Genomic DNA, 15,000 nt, shown 5'->3' with positions numbered 1-15,000 from the left:
ATAAAAAATATGTATATATACAAAAACACTATATATATATATATATATATATATATATATATATATATATATATATATATACATACACGTATAAATATACACACATATATATATATATATATATATATATATATATATATATATATATATATTTGTACGTAACATACATACATACACACACACACACACACATATATATATATATATATATATATGTGTGTGTGTGTGTGTGTGTGTGTACGTGAGCGTTAAAAATTCATTAATATCAATTACCCCCTTTAAAGGTTTAAAGGTCGCTCATGAATGGCAGAGCCAAGAGACAGCAACCTATACATAAAGGACTGTGGCAATGACACTGAAACCCTACTGTATAATAGTTCCCTATACCCTGAAAAGTATAGATTCGAATCCTGGTTTGAGATAAAATCACTTCATATGTACAATTCCATTCAAATGTTTATCATTCCCATTGTAAAACCTCCTTGTTAGTACAGTAGTAACGTATTTATTATGATTATTACTTGCCAAGCCACAACCTTAGTTAGCAAAAGCGAGATGCTATAAACCCAAGGGCTCCAATAGGGAAAATAATCCAGTGATGAAAGGAAATAAGGAAAAACTACAAGAGAAGTTTAAGAACAATAATAGTGTTAAAATGAATCTTTCATATACAAACTATAAAAACTTGAATATATATAACAAGAGGATACAAACTTCAAAATAACGAGAGAAAGAGAAACAAGATAGAATAGCGTGCCCGAGTGTACGGATACAGAGGCTATGGCACTACCCAAGACTAGAGAACAATGGTTTGATTTTGGATTGTGTCTTTCTCCTAGAAGAGCTCCTTACCATAGCATTTGCATGGAAGCAATTCGATCCCAGATTAGGACCGTGAATTTAAGCTGCTTACTAGGAAGAACACTGATCTGGGGGTTGGGCTCGCCCGGCTGACGTTCTGGTGAGTATCTATTCTGATGGAACTGGTACTGAAACCAGACATCCTTAACCTATAAATTTAATAATAATGACTTATTTCTATCTTAATATTTGAGATTGTAAAGAAGAAATTCGGCTTTCAGGAATCGTGGCGTTAATTGGCTGATTTGAACACAGATATTGTATTTGATAGGAATTTGTACTGTAGGGTCGAAATCATCTAATATTTATTTTGATCGTCCGGTGGCGATGTAGGTGAAATGGATAGATAATATTAAGGGGTTATGTGTGCCTTGATCTCTTAAAATATATACAGTAAGTATATACACACATACACGCACACACATGCATATATATATATATATATATATATATATATATATATATATATATATATATATATATATATATAATCCTCATCACCACCATCTCTTTCTACGCCTATTGACGTATATATATATATATATATATATATATATATATATATATATATATATATATATATATATATTTATATATACATATATATATACATATGTGTGTGTATGTATATATATACATACATATATATATATATATATATATATATATATACATTATATATATATATAATATATACATGTGTGTATATACATATATACATACACAGACACACACACATATATATATTTATATATATAATGTATATATATATATATATATATATATATATATATATATATATATATATATATATATATATACCTACATACATATAAAAGTAAGAGAAATGACATAAAAGATTTAGTTACACTGAAACTCCTCCAAAGTTTCGTCATTAGCAACATTTTTTTTTCAGCAGCGAATAATCAGAAAGTTATTCAGGACTTCAGTTCACATAATATTGCCCAGAGCGACGATGACAAGAGGGATAATTAGTGCGTATAAGTCATCTTTTAACTACAAAAGCAAGAATTACCTCCGGGACATATCCTGTGTCATAGAATGATTTGAAAAGTGATTTGAACTTCAAAAGTTCAAACTTGCAATAAATGTTTTTAGGATGAACTGGCTGACGTAAGTCTTTTTATAGTTTATATATGAAATATGTTTTAGTGTTAGTAATGCTTTTTAAAATGTTTTATTTTAATTGTTCATTACTTCTTATATCGTTTATTTAATTTCTTATTTCCTTTCCTCACTAGTCTATTTTGGCCTTTTGCTTTTCCAACTAGGGTTGCAGCTTAGCTAATAATAATAATAATAATAATAATAATAATAATAATATCCAGACACTTGCTCTCTATTATGTGGGGGAGATGACAATAAGGACAACTTCCAGACCTATTTCACGTGGCCAAGAGCAACTCCAAAACCTGTTCGGTGAAAGTGTGAACAATTAAAATAAAACATTTTAAAAAGCATTACTAACACTAAAACATATTTCATATATAAACTATAAAAAGTTGTAGCTTAGCAAGCAATAATAATAATAATTTCTTTCTGGTGAAATAAGGACTAAGCTTTTAGTATAAGATAATCCACAAAGCACTAGAAATGTTGAGGACTATGAAGCGTGAAGTAGGAGATGATGAATCTTTTAGCTCAAGATAGAGACGACTGGCGAAATCTAACCGAGGCCCTTTGCGTCAATAGGCGTAATAGGGGATGATGATAAGATAAAAACTTTGCTACTGAATTAAGACAACATATGGACCGGGAAAACAATCAGCACCCATATGCAACCCAGGGTGGAGGTGGAAGGCTACCCAGCAGTTGCTCAAAGAGTGAGAAGTTGGGAGATTGGAAACCAAATGGAAAGAAGTAATCAGGAAGGGCGTAAAGCAGGAGGTTTAAAAGCAATCTCTAAACACCTGCAATATAAAGACTAGGCCTATTTTTTCTTTATTATAAACCTGTCGACTAGGCCTAGACTAATCACGATGAAAATTATGATCTGGCTGTATGCCGTAGTATCATGAAGAAAGGGACTAAAGGCTTGAGTTTTAATATTGTATATATAAACTAGGCCTAATCTGCAATTACCATGAAAATGCAAACCTGGCCTATGAAGAAATTACTTATGAAACTATTGGCTAGACAGCATGGACTAAGATATTTGAAGGTAAGCGTATAACCAGAATATTTACTTCATCATTAACTTGCCTCTTTCACTATTTGCCTTATTTGATTTCAAATATCGAGTAAAACTGTTTCCTATACACTTTGGGTATGATAAATAATAAGTGCAATAACTTTGATCACAAGCTAACGACAAATGAGACTAGAAATATTGGCCGCCTTACTTTCCTATACGGGTGATCAGTAAAATTTGTTATACTAGTGTAGGTGACCCGTCAAAAATAACAGCTAAATATTTAGATAGATAGGCACAGTGAACACACACAAATTCAGCCCTTACCATTCCCTCCTTTTCCCAACTACAACCCGCTGGTTAGGCAACTTGTGGGAGAGTATGGTTTCCGAGTGTACCAACTCCCCCGCACCCTGAGTGTGACAGGATTATATATATATATATATATATATATATATATATATATATATATATATATATATATATATATATATATATATATGCGTGTGTGTGTGTATGTGTGTAGTTAAACATTTGATCTTTATCATAAAGAAAATAGAAGAATTTAAAAAAAATACTGCTAATTCAAAATAACTTTTTTTCTTTTCATCTTTGGCTATGACACGTTACTGAGTGGTCTTTTAATTCTAAACATATAATTCATATAATGATGATTATGATAACAAAAACCAATAAAGATAAGCTGTCGTTAGAAATTCCTATTTTACATTATAGGCTACAATGTTATTAACCTGACCATGTTATTGGCGTCTCAAACCTCGTTGTAACCCATTGTTGCTTGCACCAGACTCCGAGAGTTATATACCAATCAGTTATAATAACTTAAGAGAAAAAGGTAGACCTATGCTCCCTGTACATCAAATTCAAATACAGTAGTAGGTCTAAACATAACTTTAGAATGTCATCGTCCCTTCTGCATGTAATTCACGGTGCTCATGGCTTATCCTTTCCCAAGGAGCAAAAGATCAAGCAACAATACGAAAGCATGAACACATCTGAGTAGGAAACACACCTGCGGTCGCAAACATTGACAAGGTTGACAGTTGAGTATAGATCATCCTTAAATGGGGACGGCTACAAACTGATTGCTATGAAGACTTCAACAAATGTTCAACAAATGAATGAATTAAACACTAAAATGACAATCACACTAAACCGTATTGCCTCATTTACTACTCATTTTAATTTTATATTTAAAGAAACAGAGCACATAATGTACAGCGTACACCATAACGTATATAATTAATGGCATCCTTATTCTCCCGAGCTGGCAATGCTGCTCTGAGTTACAGGATAATGTGGCTTCAATTGACTCAAGTACAGGGAAGAGGGGTTGATTCGCTCAGTGTTCATTCACTCACTTTGGATGTAGTGACAAAGCTTCTGCTTTCTTGTTTTAGCCATGAGACGAAAATATAAACAACTTTGAGTTGTATATTGAATATTTATAAGCACAGCATGTTCTAAAATAAAAACAAACAAGCGAAATTATGTAGAAATTGGCTATTAACCTCTATTAGTCGAAAGACACAACGAATGATGTTAAATTCATCACTAGTATCATTATTTTTTACTATCATTTTTATCAAAATACCTAATATAAATAACATAAATGATAGTAATGGTAATTCACACTCTCCTTATTATCATTATTCAACAATAATATAGTAAAGTATACTCAGTGGTCCTTAAGCCTTCGAAAGGGGTGGAGAGAAAGAGAACTTACCATTCATTAATTCAGCTATCTCTCTCTCTCTCTCTCTCTCTCTCTCTCTCTCTCTCTCTCTCTCTCTCTCTCTCTCTCTCTCTCTCTCTCTCCAGATTATACAAGTGTCAGAGTCTATGTGTTCTGTTTTACAAATGGGGAGAGGAAAGAGAGAAACTGTTTTTTCTATGAATCTATTTGTCAGCAAAGGAAAATTCAAATAACTTCATTTCCTCTCCCTTCCAATTCTATCTGTCTGTCTATTAATTCATCTATCTATCTATCTATGTATCTATCTGCGCACATGTATATATAACACACAATATATATATATATATATATATATATATATATATATATATATATATATATATATATATATATATATTATGTGTGTAATACTTATGAATAAAACTTTGAAATCATTATTATCACTAGCTACGCTATCACCCTAAAAGGAAAAGTAGGATAAGTCCAAGGGCTCCAATAGGGAAAATAATCCATTTAGAAAGGAACAAAGGATAGTGTGCCCTCCAGCAAGAGAACTCTAACCCAAGACAGTGGAAGACCATGGTACCTGAGGTTATGGTACTACCCAACATTAGAAAACAATGGTATAATTTTGGAGAGCAGCTTACCATAGCTAAAGTCTCCTCTATCCTTACCAAGTAGAAAGTAGCCACTGGACAATTACAGTGCAGTAGTTATCCCCTTCAGTAAAGAAGAATTGTTTGGTTATCTTGGTGTTGTCAGGTGTATGGGGATTGGAAAATGCGTAAAAATAGGCCAGACAAATTGTTGTATGTGTAGTCAAATGAAAAGATGAGCCGTAACCAGAGGGATCCAATATAGTTACTAACTGGCCAATCAAAGGACCTAATAAATCCCGAGCAGCAGTCTCTCTCTCTCTCTCTCTCTCTCTCTCTCTCTCTCTCTCTCTCTTAATAAAGATATCAGCCCGGAATCCTTGAAATCGAACTACAGTGGTTTTGAATTAATGAGGTGAACTCTGTGATAAATCATATTTTTTTTTTCCATTTATGGAATATGCAAATTATTTCTTGTAGTTTTCAACAGTTTTTGTCTTTCAGTTACGGATATACTGTATATATTATTTTCACTTGCGTCTATATTTACTTGAAATAGAATAAATGTTAAATATTTCGTTTAACACAGGATAGCGTTCTTCCATAATCATTTCTGTTCTTTATTGTAATTCAAGATTGTAACGGAAATTGAAATGAATGCTAATAAATCCTTTATCTTGAAGAATTTGAGTGACATATTTTTCTTGCCTACTTCTTGGAGTCAGTGTATCAAAATGCAGATCTAACAATTTGAAAAAATAAATAAAAAAAACTTACCTGAAATAAATCTCTTATCACGTGGTCTTAAAAACTTTCGTAGACGATACTTGTTGATCACTTTATCTCACAACATCTTTTAAAAAACACTGAGGATTACGTACATCAGAAGTCCATCAAATTATTAGTGCTCTCTTATAAAGTCTATGTAGCTGGTTATTTACGAAAGAATTTCCATGGTTTCTCTTTAACAGCCAACGTCCACTATCGTCTACACCAGTGATGATAAGGAGGAGGAAGAGCGAGACGTGTTTACGGCACCGATGCTCAGCCACAACTGCTGGCCGAGCTTTTGCATTTGGCTCGCAAGTTGAGTCTCAAGTTCCTATCCCTTGGTGCTATGAAGGGATGCTTGGGATTTGACCCGCAATGAAAAACAATATGAAAAAGTTATAAGGGAAACTTAATTTAACTTCTTGTAATATATTTTACCCCGTAACTTAATAATGGGATGTTAGAGTTTTGATTAATGATAATAAAATAGATAGCGACGTCTGCGATATGAGGGAAAACTCAAAGTATGGTTATTTTTACTCTTAAGAAACGTTAAGGAATGGGGGGGATCTATGATGATGCAGCATTTAAAAATAGAAAGTTTCATTATTGTTATATTTTCCTTCCAGAAACTTTTTCGTACATTATTATAATGTATGATGGTAATGAAACAATAGATTAAATAATAATCTTTTATTTGAATGATTGATGTTGTTACGGACTTTAATTTGACTACCATACATAAAACCATAAACAAACAGTGTTGATTGAAGAGAATCGTTTCATCGGTCTCTATAATTTATAGTCAATTCTTTTTAGTGAGGCAGATATAGGTCGGAAAAGTTTCCTGATCGCTGATGGGTTGCACAAGATAATTCTAACCTATCAGCAATCAGGAAACTTTTCCGAGCTAAAAGAGCACCACTACGAGTCGGTGCAACTACGCCTCATTAAAAAAAATTACTATAGTAAGTGGGGCTACTTGAAAAGTTCATTGAAAAATGATTCAATATGTCTTTCCTTAGAAAACGAAAAGGAAGACGTAATCCCGTGAATGATCTCGGTCTATTTATGACTGAAATTGACGAGGTACTCACAGGAAGGGAGGAAAGTATAATGGCAGCAGCTTATGAAGAATGTGATGACGAAGGCAATCGTGGCATGTGTGGGCACTGTGAGTCCTATGTCGATGATGGGATGCAATGCGATCAATGCCGAAGATGGTACCATGATGAAGTAGCTTGCTCTAATTTAAGGGATGGTTCAAGTACTCTTTTAAAAAGCAGGAACATCATTTATAAATGTCCAAAATGTGTTGCGTCTGCATGTGTTGATGACATAACGAGACTAAGCATCATCATAGAAGAGATGAAGGTAAATGTACAACAACAGATGTCTGGTTTTATGGATATGATAACTGCTCAATACATGGATATGCGTCAAGAAATTGTCGAGCTGAAAGAAAAACTTATGGAATACGAAAAAGAGAATGTGACCAAGACTACATATGCAAGTAAGTTGAAATCAAGAAACACTTTGGTTATAAAATCTACGGAGGAAAATAAGAAGGCTTCAGATATCAAGAAAACTATCATGAAGAAGATAACCACGAATGTCGAACAGGTCAAAACCTCTAAACAAGGCCACTTGGTAGTTAATTTTGCGGATAAAACTGGGTTAGAAAAGGCTAAAAATGACTTAGAAGAGGTCAAGAATGACATTAAGGTAGAAGTAGATAAAAAGGATCTACTTAAACCGAAGATCAAGGTCTGCAATATTGATGAAAATGAAGATGATATAATTGCCAGTATAATGGAGAAGAATGAATGGTTGAATGATATATGTGAAAATGAAGAAGACTTTAAATTGATCAGGAAGTTTAAATCAAGACAAAGCGGTAAATTACACGTCATTATAAAGTGTAGTCCAACTATCAGGAAAGTCTTCCGTAAAAGAGATGATAGAGTATATACCACGCTTGGAGGATGCTGTAAAATCTATGATTCCTACAATGTATTTCAGTGTTATAAATGCCAAGAATTTGGTCATACTGCTGAAAATTGTAGCAAGACTCAGGTATGTGCCAAGTGTAGCCAGGATCATCGAACCACGGATTGTAATGTAAATACGTTAAAGTGTCATAACTGCACAATGAGGAATTACAATGATACGAATCATAGGACATATGATGATAACTGTAAAGTATACAAGGAGGAGCTTACCAGGATAAAAAATAGAACCGATCATGGAGTCTAGCCCATTGGTTAAGTGTGGTCTGATAAATATTCAATCGGTGGGGAATAAAACCTTAGAGATTAGAAATCTTATTAACGAAATGGAATTAGATTTATGCTTATTAACGGAAACTTGGTTGCAGGGAAATATTAGTGATAACTCAAAGATTCAGGAGATGACGCCGTGTACTCATGATTTCTATCACGTACCAAGAAAGGACAAAACTGGAGGAGGAGTGGGTGTCTTTGTGTCGAAAACTTTCTCTAGGGTTTCTATCATGAATGAAATGGTATTTGAAACGTTTGAATATATCTGTTTAAAACTGACAAGAAACAATAAGGTATTGAATATAATATCATTATATAGACCACCAGCGAGTAATATGACTAAATTCATTGAAGAATTTAGTATTCTTGTGGGTGTGGTGGACGATATTAAAAATACATTAATTGGTGGAGACTTCAACTGTTGGGTAGATGATGAAAATGATAATAAGGCTAAAGAACTCAAGGAAGTATTTGAGATGTTTAATTTAATAAACAGTGTTTTGGTATCAACGTCAGTAGGTGGTCATACACTCGACTTGGTCATATGTGGAAAAGACTCAGACCTAATAAAAAACCTTGAAGTGGAACCAGACTTTGAGATCTCAAAAACACATAAACTCATCACCTTTAATGTTAATATAAATTGCACCAGAGTATTGAAAAAATGGATCACATATAGGGAACGGGAAAATTTTGATGCTGAGAATTTTATTGAAGCTAGTGTAGCGCAAATGTCTTGTGTGAACACACAATGTGAACATATGGTAGACATAGAATGTGTTGGGTGCTATACCAAGAAATACAACGACAATTTTGGAAAAATGTACGATACCATGTGTCCCATAAAGAACAAACAAATAGTGGTACGCGAAAATGTTAGATGGTATAATAGTGAACTATTAAAGGCAAAAAGACACAGACGTAAGATGGAAGGTAGATGGAAAAGAGCCAAATCCTTACAAGCCAGAAATCTATATAATAAGGCCAGAAATGACTATAACATCCTGTTAGAAAAAACAAAAAGAAAATTCTACAACGGCGAATGTAAAAAAAAACTAATAACATGAAGGACTTTCATAAAAACCTTGATGATTTGATGGGATTAAAGAAAAAATATGTCTTGCCTGACAATGTTTGTGCAGAGAGTTTTGCTATATTCTTTAGTGAAAAAATTGATAAAATCTATAGAGGCTTCCCCCAAAATCACATGGAGGGACAGTCAGCTATGCCAGTGAAGGAGGGAAAGAAGTTAATAAAATTTAGGGAGATAAATATGTGCGACTTGTTAAAGGTTATGAGAGAGATGAAGAATACATATTGTGGAAACGACCCTTTCCCAAACAGTTCAATAAGTGAAGCTCCAAACAAACAAGTCGTATATAATATTTACCTGAACATAATTAACCTAAGTATATCGCAATCCTGTTTTCCTAGCTGTGAAAAAACTGCGTTGATCAAACCAATTTACAAAGGGAAAGGTGATGTAAATGAGCTAAATTCATATAGGCCCATTTCAAATTTATCCTACATGTCAAAGGTTATTGAAAAAGTCATAAGTGAGCAATTGTGGGCGCATATTGACGAGTTAGAGGTATTCCCGGAAAATCAATCGGCCTACAGAGCTAATCATTCTACAGAAACTACTTTGTGCTCAATAATGAATGATATGATAGGTCTTCTTGATGGGGGAAAGTGTGGAATTTTAATTATGTTAGATCTTAGTGCTGCTTTTGACACTGTTGTGCACGAATACTTACTTGACGACTTGAAGTCTATTGGAGTGACTCAGGAAGCACTGAAATTTTTGCGAAGTTACTTAGTGAACAGGAAGACTATTGTAGAAGTTTCTGGAAACCGATCCAATGAGAGAATACTTATGAAGGGTGTACCACAGGGTAGTGTCCTGGGCCCTATCTTGTTTAACATATATACTATCGAGCTATCACACATCTTGAAAAAACAAAAAGTGGGTTTTAAACTATATGCAGATGATACTCAGTTTTACCTCTCAATTTCAACAACACAAGATACAGGGAAGAAAATTGATGAGATAATGACTGAAATAAAAACATGGATGCAGAGGAAAAAGCTCAAATTAAATGATGATAAAACAGAATGTATGTTTTTCGGCACAAGGGTGGCTTTGAAGAATTACCAGTTAATTCAAAGTATAAAAATTGGTGATGCTGATGTTGGGATTGTGCCTGTTGTGAAAAATTTGGGTGTACTGATAGACTGTAATTTGTCAATGAAGGACCAAATTGTGAACACAGTGAAAGTGTGTAACTATCACCTGAGAAACATAGCATTTATTAGAAAATATTTAACAGAGGGCAGTACAAAAATTTTAGTGGTGAGTCATGTAATATCAAGGCTTGATTATTGCAATTCTCTGTACTACAAATTGCCCAATACACTACTAAGGAAGCTTCAAAATGTGCAAAACCGGGCGGCTAGACTGATAAAAGGCATTAAATTTCGGGAGAGAATAACTCCTGCACTGATCGATCTACATTGGTTACCTGTTAAGGCTAGGATTGAATTTAAAATTTGCTTGTTGACTCACAAAGCACTTACAGGTGATAAGCCTAAATATCTTCGTGATTGCTTGATCCCCTACCCTGAAGCTACCAGCGCCACTGTAAGAGTTAGACATGCAGATGACCCACATAGACTATTCGAAATTAGTGTGAATCATGCAATAGGAGGAAGAACGTTCAGTTATGCTGCACCGAGACTCTTTAACGACCTTCCACTCGATGTCAAGAATAGCACAAATGTGGCTGCCTTCAAGAAAAACCTGAAGACTTATCTTTTTAGAAAGTGTTATAATAGTGACCTGAAAACTATTAAGCCTGAATACAAATGCTAGCGAAATAACTGATAACGATACAGAGCAAAATATTAACTGGAAAGGAATTATTTTTTCATATACCAAGGCCCGCCTGAACAGACCTTTAGTGTTTGATGGAGGGCGAGAAATAAACCTCTAAAAGTAAAAGTGAAAGTAAAAGTGAAGTTAAATCCTTGAATGTGATCGGCTTAATGGTGAAGTATCAAATTGACATTAAAAGTTTGAATCTGACTTCGATCCAAGAGTAGAATCTGGTTGGAATTAAAACTTGGAACTTGAATTTGGTTGACGTTAGCCTAAAAACAGTAACGCGGGAAATCCAAAAGTCTCGAATCTGATATAGATAGGTCATCGGTTCGAGAGGAGTTTGAGCCTCGCCCAGCACACGATAGTTATCATTAACGTCCATAACCTTACTGTCCTTGTGGGATCAGAATGGTTTAGGTGAGCTATTATGTCTACAGTCAATTCTTTTTAGTGAGGTAGATTTGCACCGACTCGCAAACGTGTTTTTTTAGCTCGGAAAAGTTTCCTGATCACAGATTGCTTGGACAAGATAATTCTGACCAATCAGAGAGCAGGAAACTTTTCCGAGCTAAACGGGCACCGCTGCGAGTCAGTGCAAATGCGCCACATTAAAAAAAAAATATTAAGATAGCTGCTGATTCATCAACAGCCGTTGTCTGGAGGTCCATGGTCCTAGTTTGGGTGGAGTTAGGTCATGAGAGCTAGCGACCTACCTCTTGTGTCTACGTTCGTTCGTTCGTTCGTTTTAAAACAACCTGCAATGAAGATGCAGACCACGGGCTCTTGCACAAGGGAGCCCGTAAACTTGTGTCTACGGTTTAACCTAAACTAACCTAACCTAACTTATGCGTAATCTTTAAACTTTTAAACTCACGACTTAAACTAATGTTATCCACTACAGATATTTTTATGAAATATTAATAATAGTTGAATTGGCATAATTTTAATTTAATAACCTTTATAAGGATATTATAAAGCACTGTTGAAAAGAAAGACTGAAGGAATCATATAGGCCTAAAGCAGCCCATTCACGATCAGTAGTTACTGAAGGAATTCCTTCAGTGTCAGAACTGGGACGTCCACTAACGGTCAGTGCGTTCATCAGTGTAGGATAGACTACCGTGGTGATTAGACAATCGAAATGGCTTCCTCTATTTTTTGTGATGATGAGTTATTGTTGATGGGATTAGGGCTTGTTGCGGTGCATTCTACTTAGAAGAAACGAAGAAAGACTAAATCAAAATGGTGTGAGGATTGGCTACAGGGAAGGGATTTGCAGCCATGTAACTGTTTTTTGTTTAATAAATAAATAACAAATAATGTTTCTTAAAACATTAAATCTTCATAGTAAGTCCAAGTTGGCGTATACACATCTGCAGCAGCTCCAGACCGCATAGAATCTTCGACTTTTTTTGCTTCTTTCCTGAAATTACTCCTGTACATGTTGATTTTTTCCTAACTAAGTCTGGGGTTGCATCAGGTTACTTTTCTTTAAGTTTTTCTGCTAATTTTCCATACGCTTCGTTTTTTTTTATATATATTTATTCAGATAATGTCTTAACTTAATTTCCAAAGGCATGGCTTTTCTTTGTATAAATGAAAAAAAAAAATTCGCCCCAAAATTCTCTATCTTCCGGCATCTTAACTACTTAAACCTCACTCAAATCTCTGCACCAACATTCCTCACACTCTGGCCATGCGGTTCACACTGATAACTTAACTGACTGGTAGCCATTCACGGTCAATGTTCCCTTCAGTGCGCGTTAGCCCCGCCTCCAAAATCAAGCAGAGTTTGATTCTCATCAGTGTAACTGACAGTTGTACTGACAGACCTCATACAACCCCATTCACGATCAGTTTTGCCAAGTTTGAAGGAATTCCTTCAGTAATTACAGATCGTGAATGGCTTGCTTAATACTGTAGTTACATCACAAGCGTATACATAGGATTTAACTATATATCATCACGCGCTATTAATATCCGTTAAAAAGTATTTTTCTATTATTATTATTATTTCTATCTTGTTATTTCTAGATGTACGGAAGCTCTCAAGTGTATGATATATGGATGAAAATCTGAATATTTGTTGTTTAATATTCAATTCTAATTATATACTATGAAGCCTCTTTGGACAAAATTCTTTTTAAGGATACTCTTCGATTTCAAATTTGCCATCAAAGGTGAGAAATAAAGAGTTAAATAAAAGGATGGGAGAGAGAGAGAGAGAGAGAGAGAGAGAGAGAGAGAGAGAGAGAGAGAGAGAGAGAGAGAGATTCTACTAGACCATGGGTTTCTCAACTCTCAGACTTCGGTTTAAGTTGTATTTTCTTATATATAGAAACAAATACAATTAAAAATGGAATAAGTTAAAGAAGTTGAGAAGCAAAATTCTGAATGCAATGCAGCCGAAAGGATGAAAAGCTACGGTGCCCAAAACAAGGCACACGGTAGATGGCATCATTGCTCCCCAACCAACCTTATTGTGATGAACTATTGCTATTCCTTATAAGGCATCAAAGTATGCCAGTTAAATTTTAATTAAATCTCTCTCGAGACCCTGATAAGAGCAGCAGATTTTACGTGATATGGGTCCCGCGTTAATCGTCTTATCTCCTGAGGTGAAAATATAATGTTTAACATCCTTCTAAATCGCGGGCTTATCGGGTGATAACAGGTAGAAAGTGTCTGCCCGCTTATCTTTAATTGGATCAGAGGTTACCTGCGAAGCATTTCCTCTGATGTCAGATCATCCTCTATAGTTTTTGAGAGATTTGGAATGCTCAGAACTGACGCCTGAGAATAGACCGACTGGTGAATAGTGAAGACGGTGAAGCATATTTAATGTTCTATTCGTATCGTATCAGTTTGTTAATCGGTGGAGCGAGTTTGATCCAACGCTCTTCTTTTCGGTAATACAAAATCCGAGATTATCGCAAAGAATAACGCTCGTTCTTTGTTAGGTTGAAGCTTCTAGCCAGCGCACATCGCCAGTCGGTTGATTAGTTTATTCGGGGCTACAACCAAAGCACACCTCCGTTAGCTCTCCTTGATTAGCCTACTTCTGGAAGTTCTAAAGTGATATATAAAATATAATGTGTTTCTGGCGTGATAAAAGGCATATTTTAATTAAACTGGTAGTAGTATTTTTTCCGTAGATACGTCTCTTTAACGGTCTAATGATTTTAGATACTGTGGTTTGTTGAAATAAACCTTGATATAGTTTAAAGGGTCAGGAGAGACTAGTTTAATCTAGTATCGTGTGTTTTGTATAAAAACTTTTAGGTGACTAATTTAATGAGAAATCTTCCAACTGGATGTTTTGACATTCTCAATTGTCTATTTGTCAAAATTATTACCTTTAATCATTTTAGGTTTAACGAATCCCTATGATGGAAAAGTGTGCCCCATAATACATTGTTATAGCTATCTCAACTGTATTTCTTTGAACTGAAAGAATTCAGTGAGTAAAACAGTGCCCACCATGAAACTGCGTAACTGGCTACTCCACTGCTCGTTCCAAATACTAGTTATACGCCGACCAGACGCATTCTCGGCGTATCCATCAGTAAAGCCGAACTCGGGATGCAATGGAATAGATAATTCCTGTGAACCAGTGACCAGAATCTCGTCCGTGACTGAAAATTCCAAATCGCAGCCATATTTCCTGGCGTCCCCTGACGATGAGGATACCGTGGGGGAAGTCAATCCTCCGTCCGTTCCAGACCTTTGGGCTTCTTCCA

General features: G+C 34.8%; 2 protein-coding genes across 2 annotated transcripts in view; one reads left to right on the top strand and one right to left on the bottom strand.

The window, feature by feature from the left end:
- The window catches only part of LOC137621598 (dipeptidase 1-like), a 133,812-nt gene extending 127,445 nt beyond the window's left edge, over window positions 1-6,367 (bottom strand). The window contains exon 1 of the mRNA XM_068352010.1: window positions 6,104-6,367. The gene's annotated coding sequence lies outside the window, so the exon portion shown is untranslated. The remainder of the gene's footprint in view (window positions 1-6,103) is intronic.
- A 7,826-nt stretch (window positions 6,368-14,193) lies between these two features.
- The window catches only part of LOC137622047 (mucin-22-like), a 39,161-nt gene continuing 38,354 nt past the window's right edge, over window positions 14,194-15,000 (top strand). The window contains exon 1 of the mRNA XM_068352526.1: window positions 14,194-15,000. This exon is cut by the window's right edge and continues 735 nt beyond it. Coding sequence (XP_068208627.1) covers window positions 14,742-15,000 — 259 coding nt within the window. The 5' untranslated portion in view covers window positions 14,194-14,741.

This window comes from Palaemon carinicauda, chromosome 28 (assembly GCF_036898095.1).
Source record: "Palaemon carinicauda isolate YSFRI2023 chromosome 28, ASM3689809v2, whole genome shotgun sequence".
NCBI classification, from domain to species: domain Eukaryota; kingdom Metazoa; phylum Arthropoda; class Malacostraca; order Decapoda; family Palaemonidae; genus Palaemon; species Palaemon carinicauda.
This window is presented reverse-complemented; position numbering and strand designations above follow the sequence as displayed.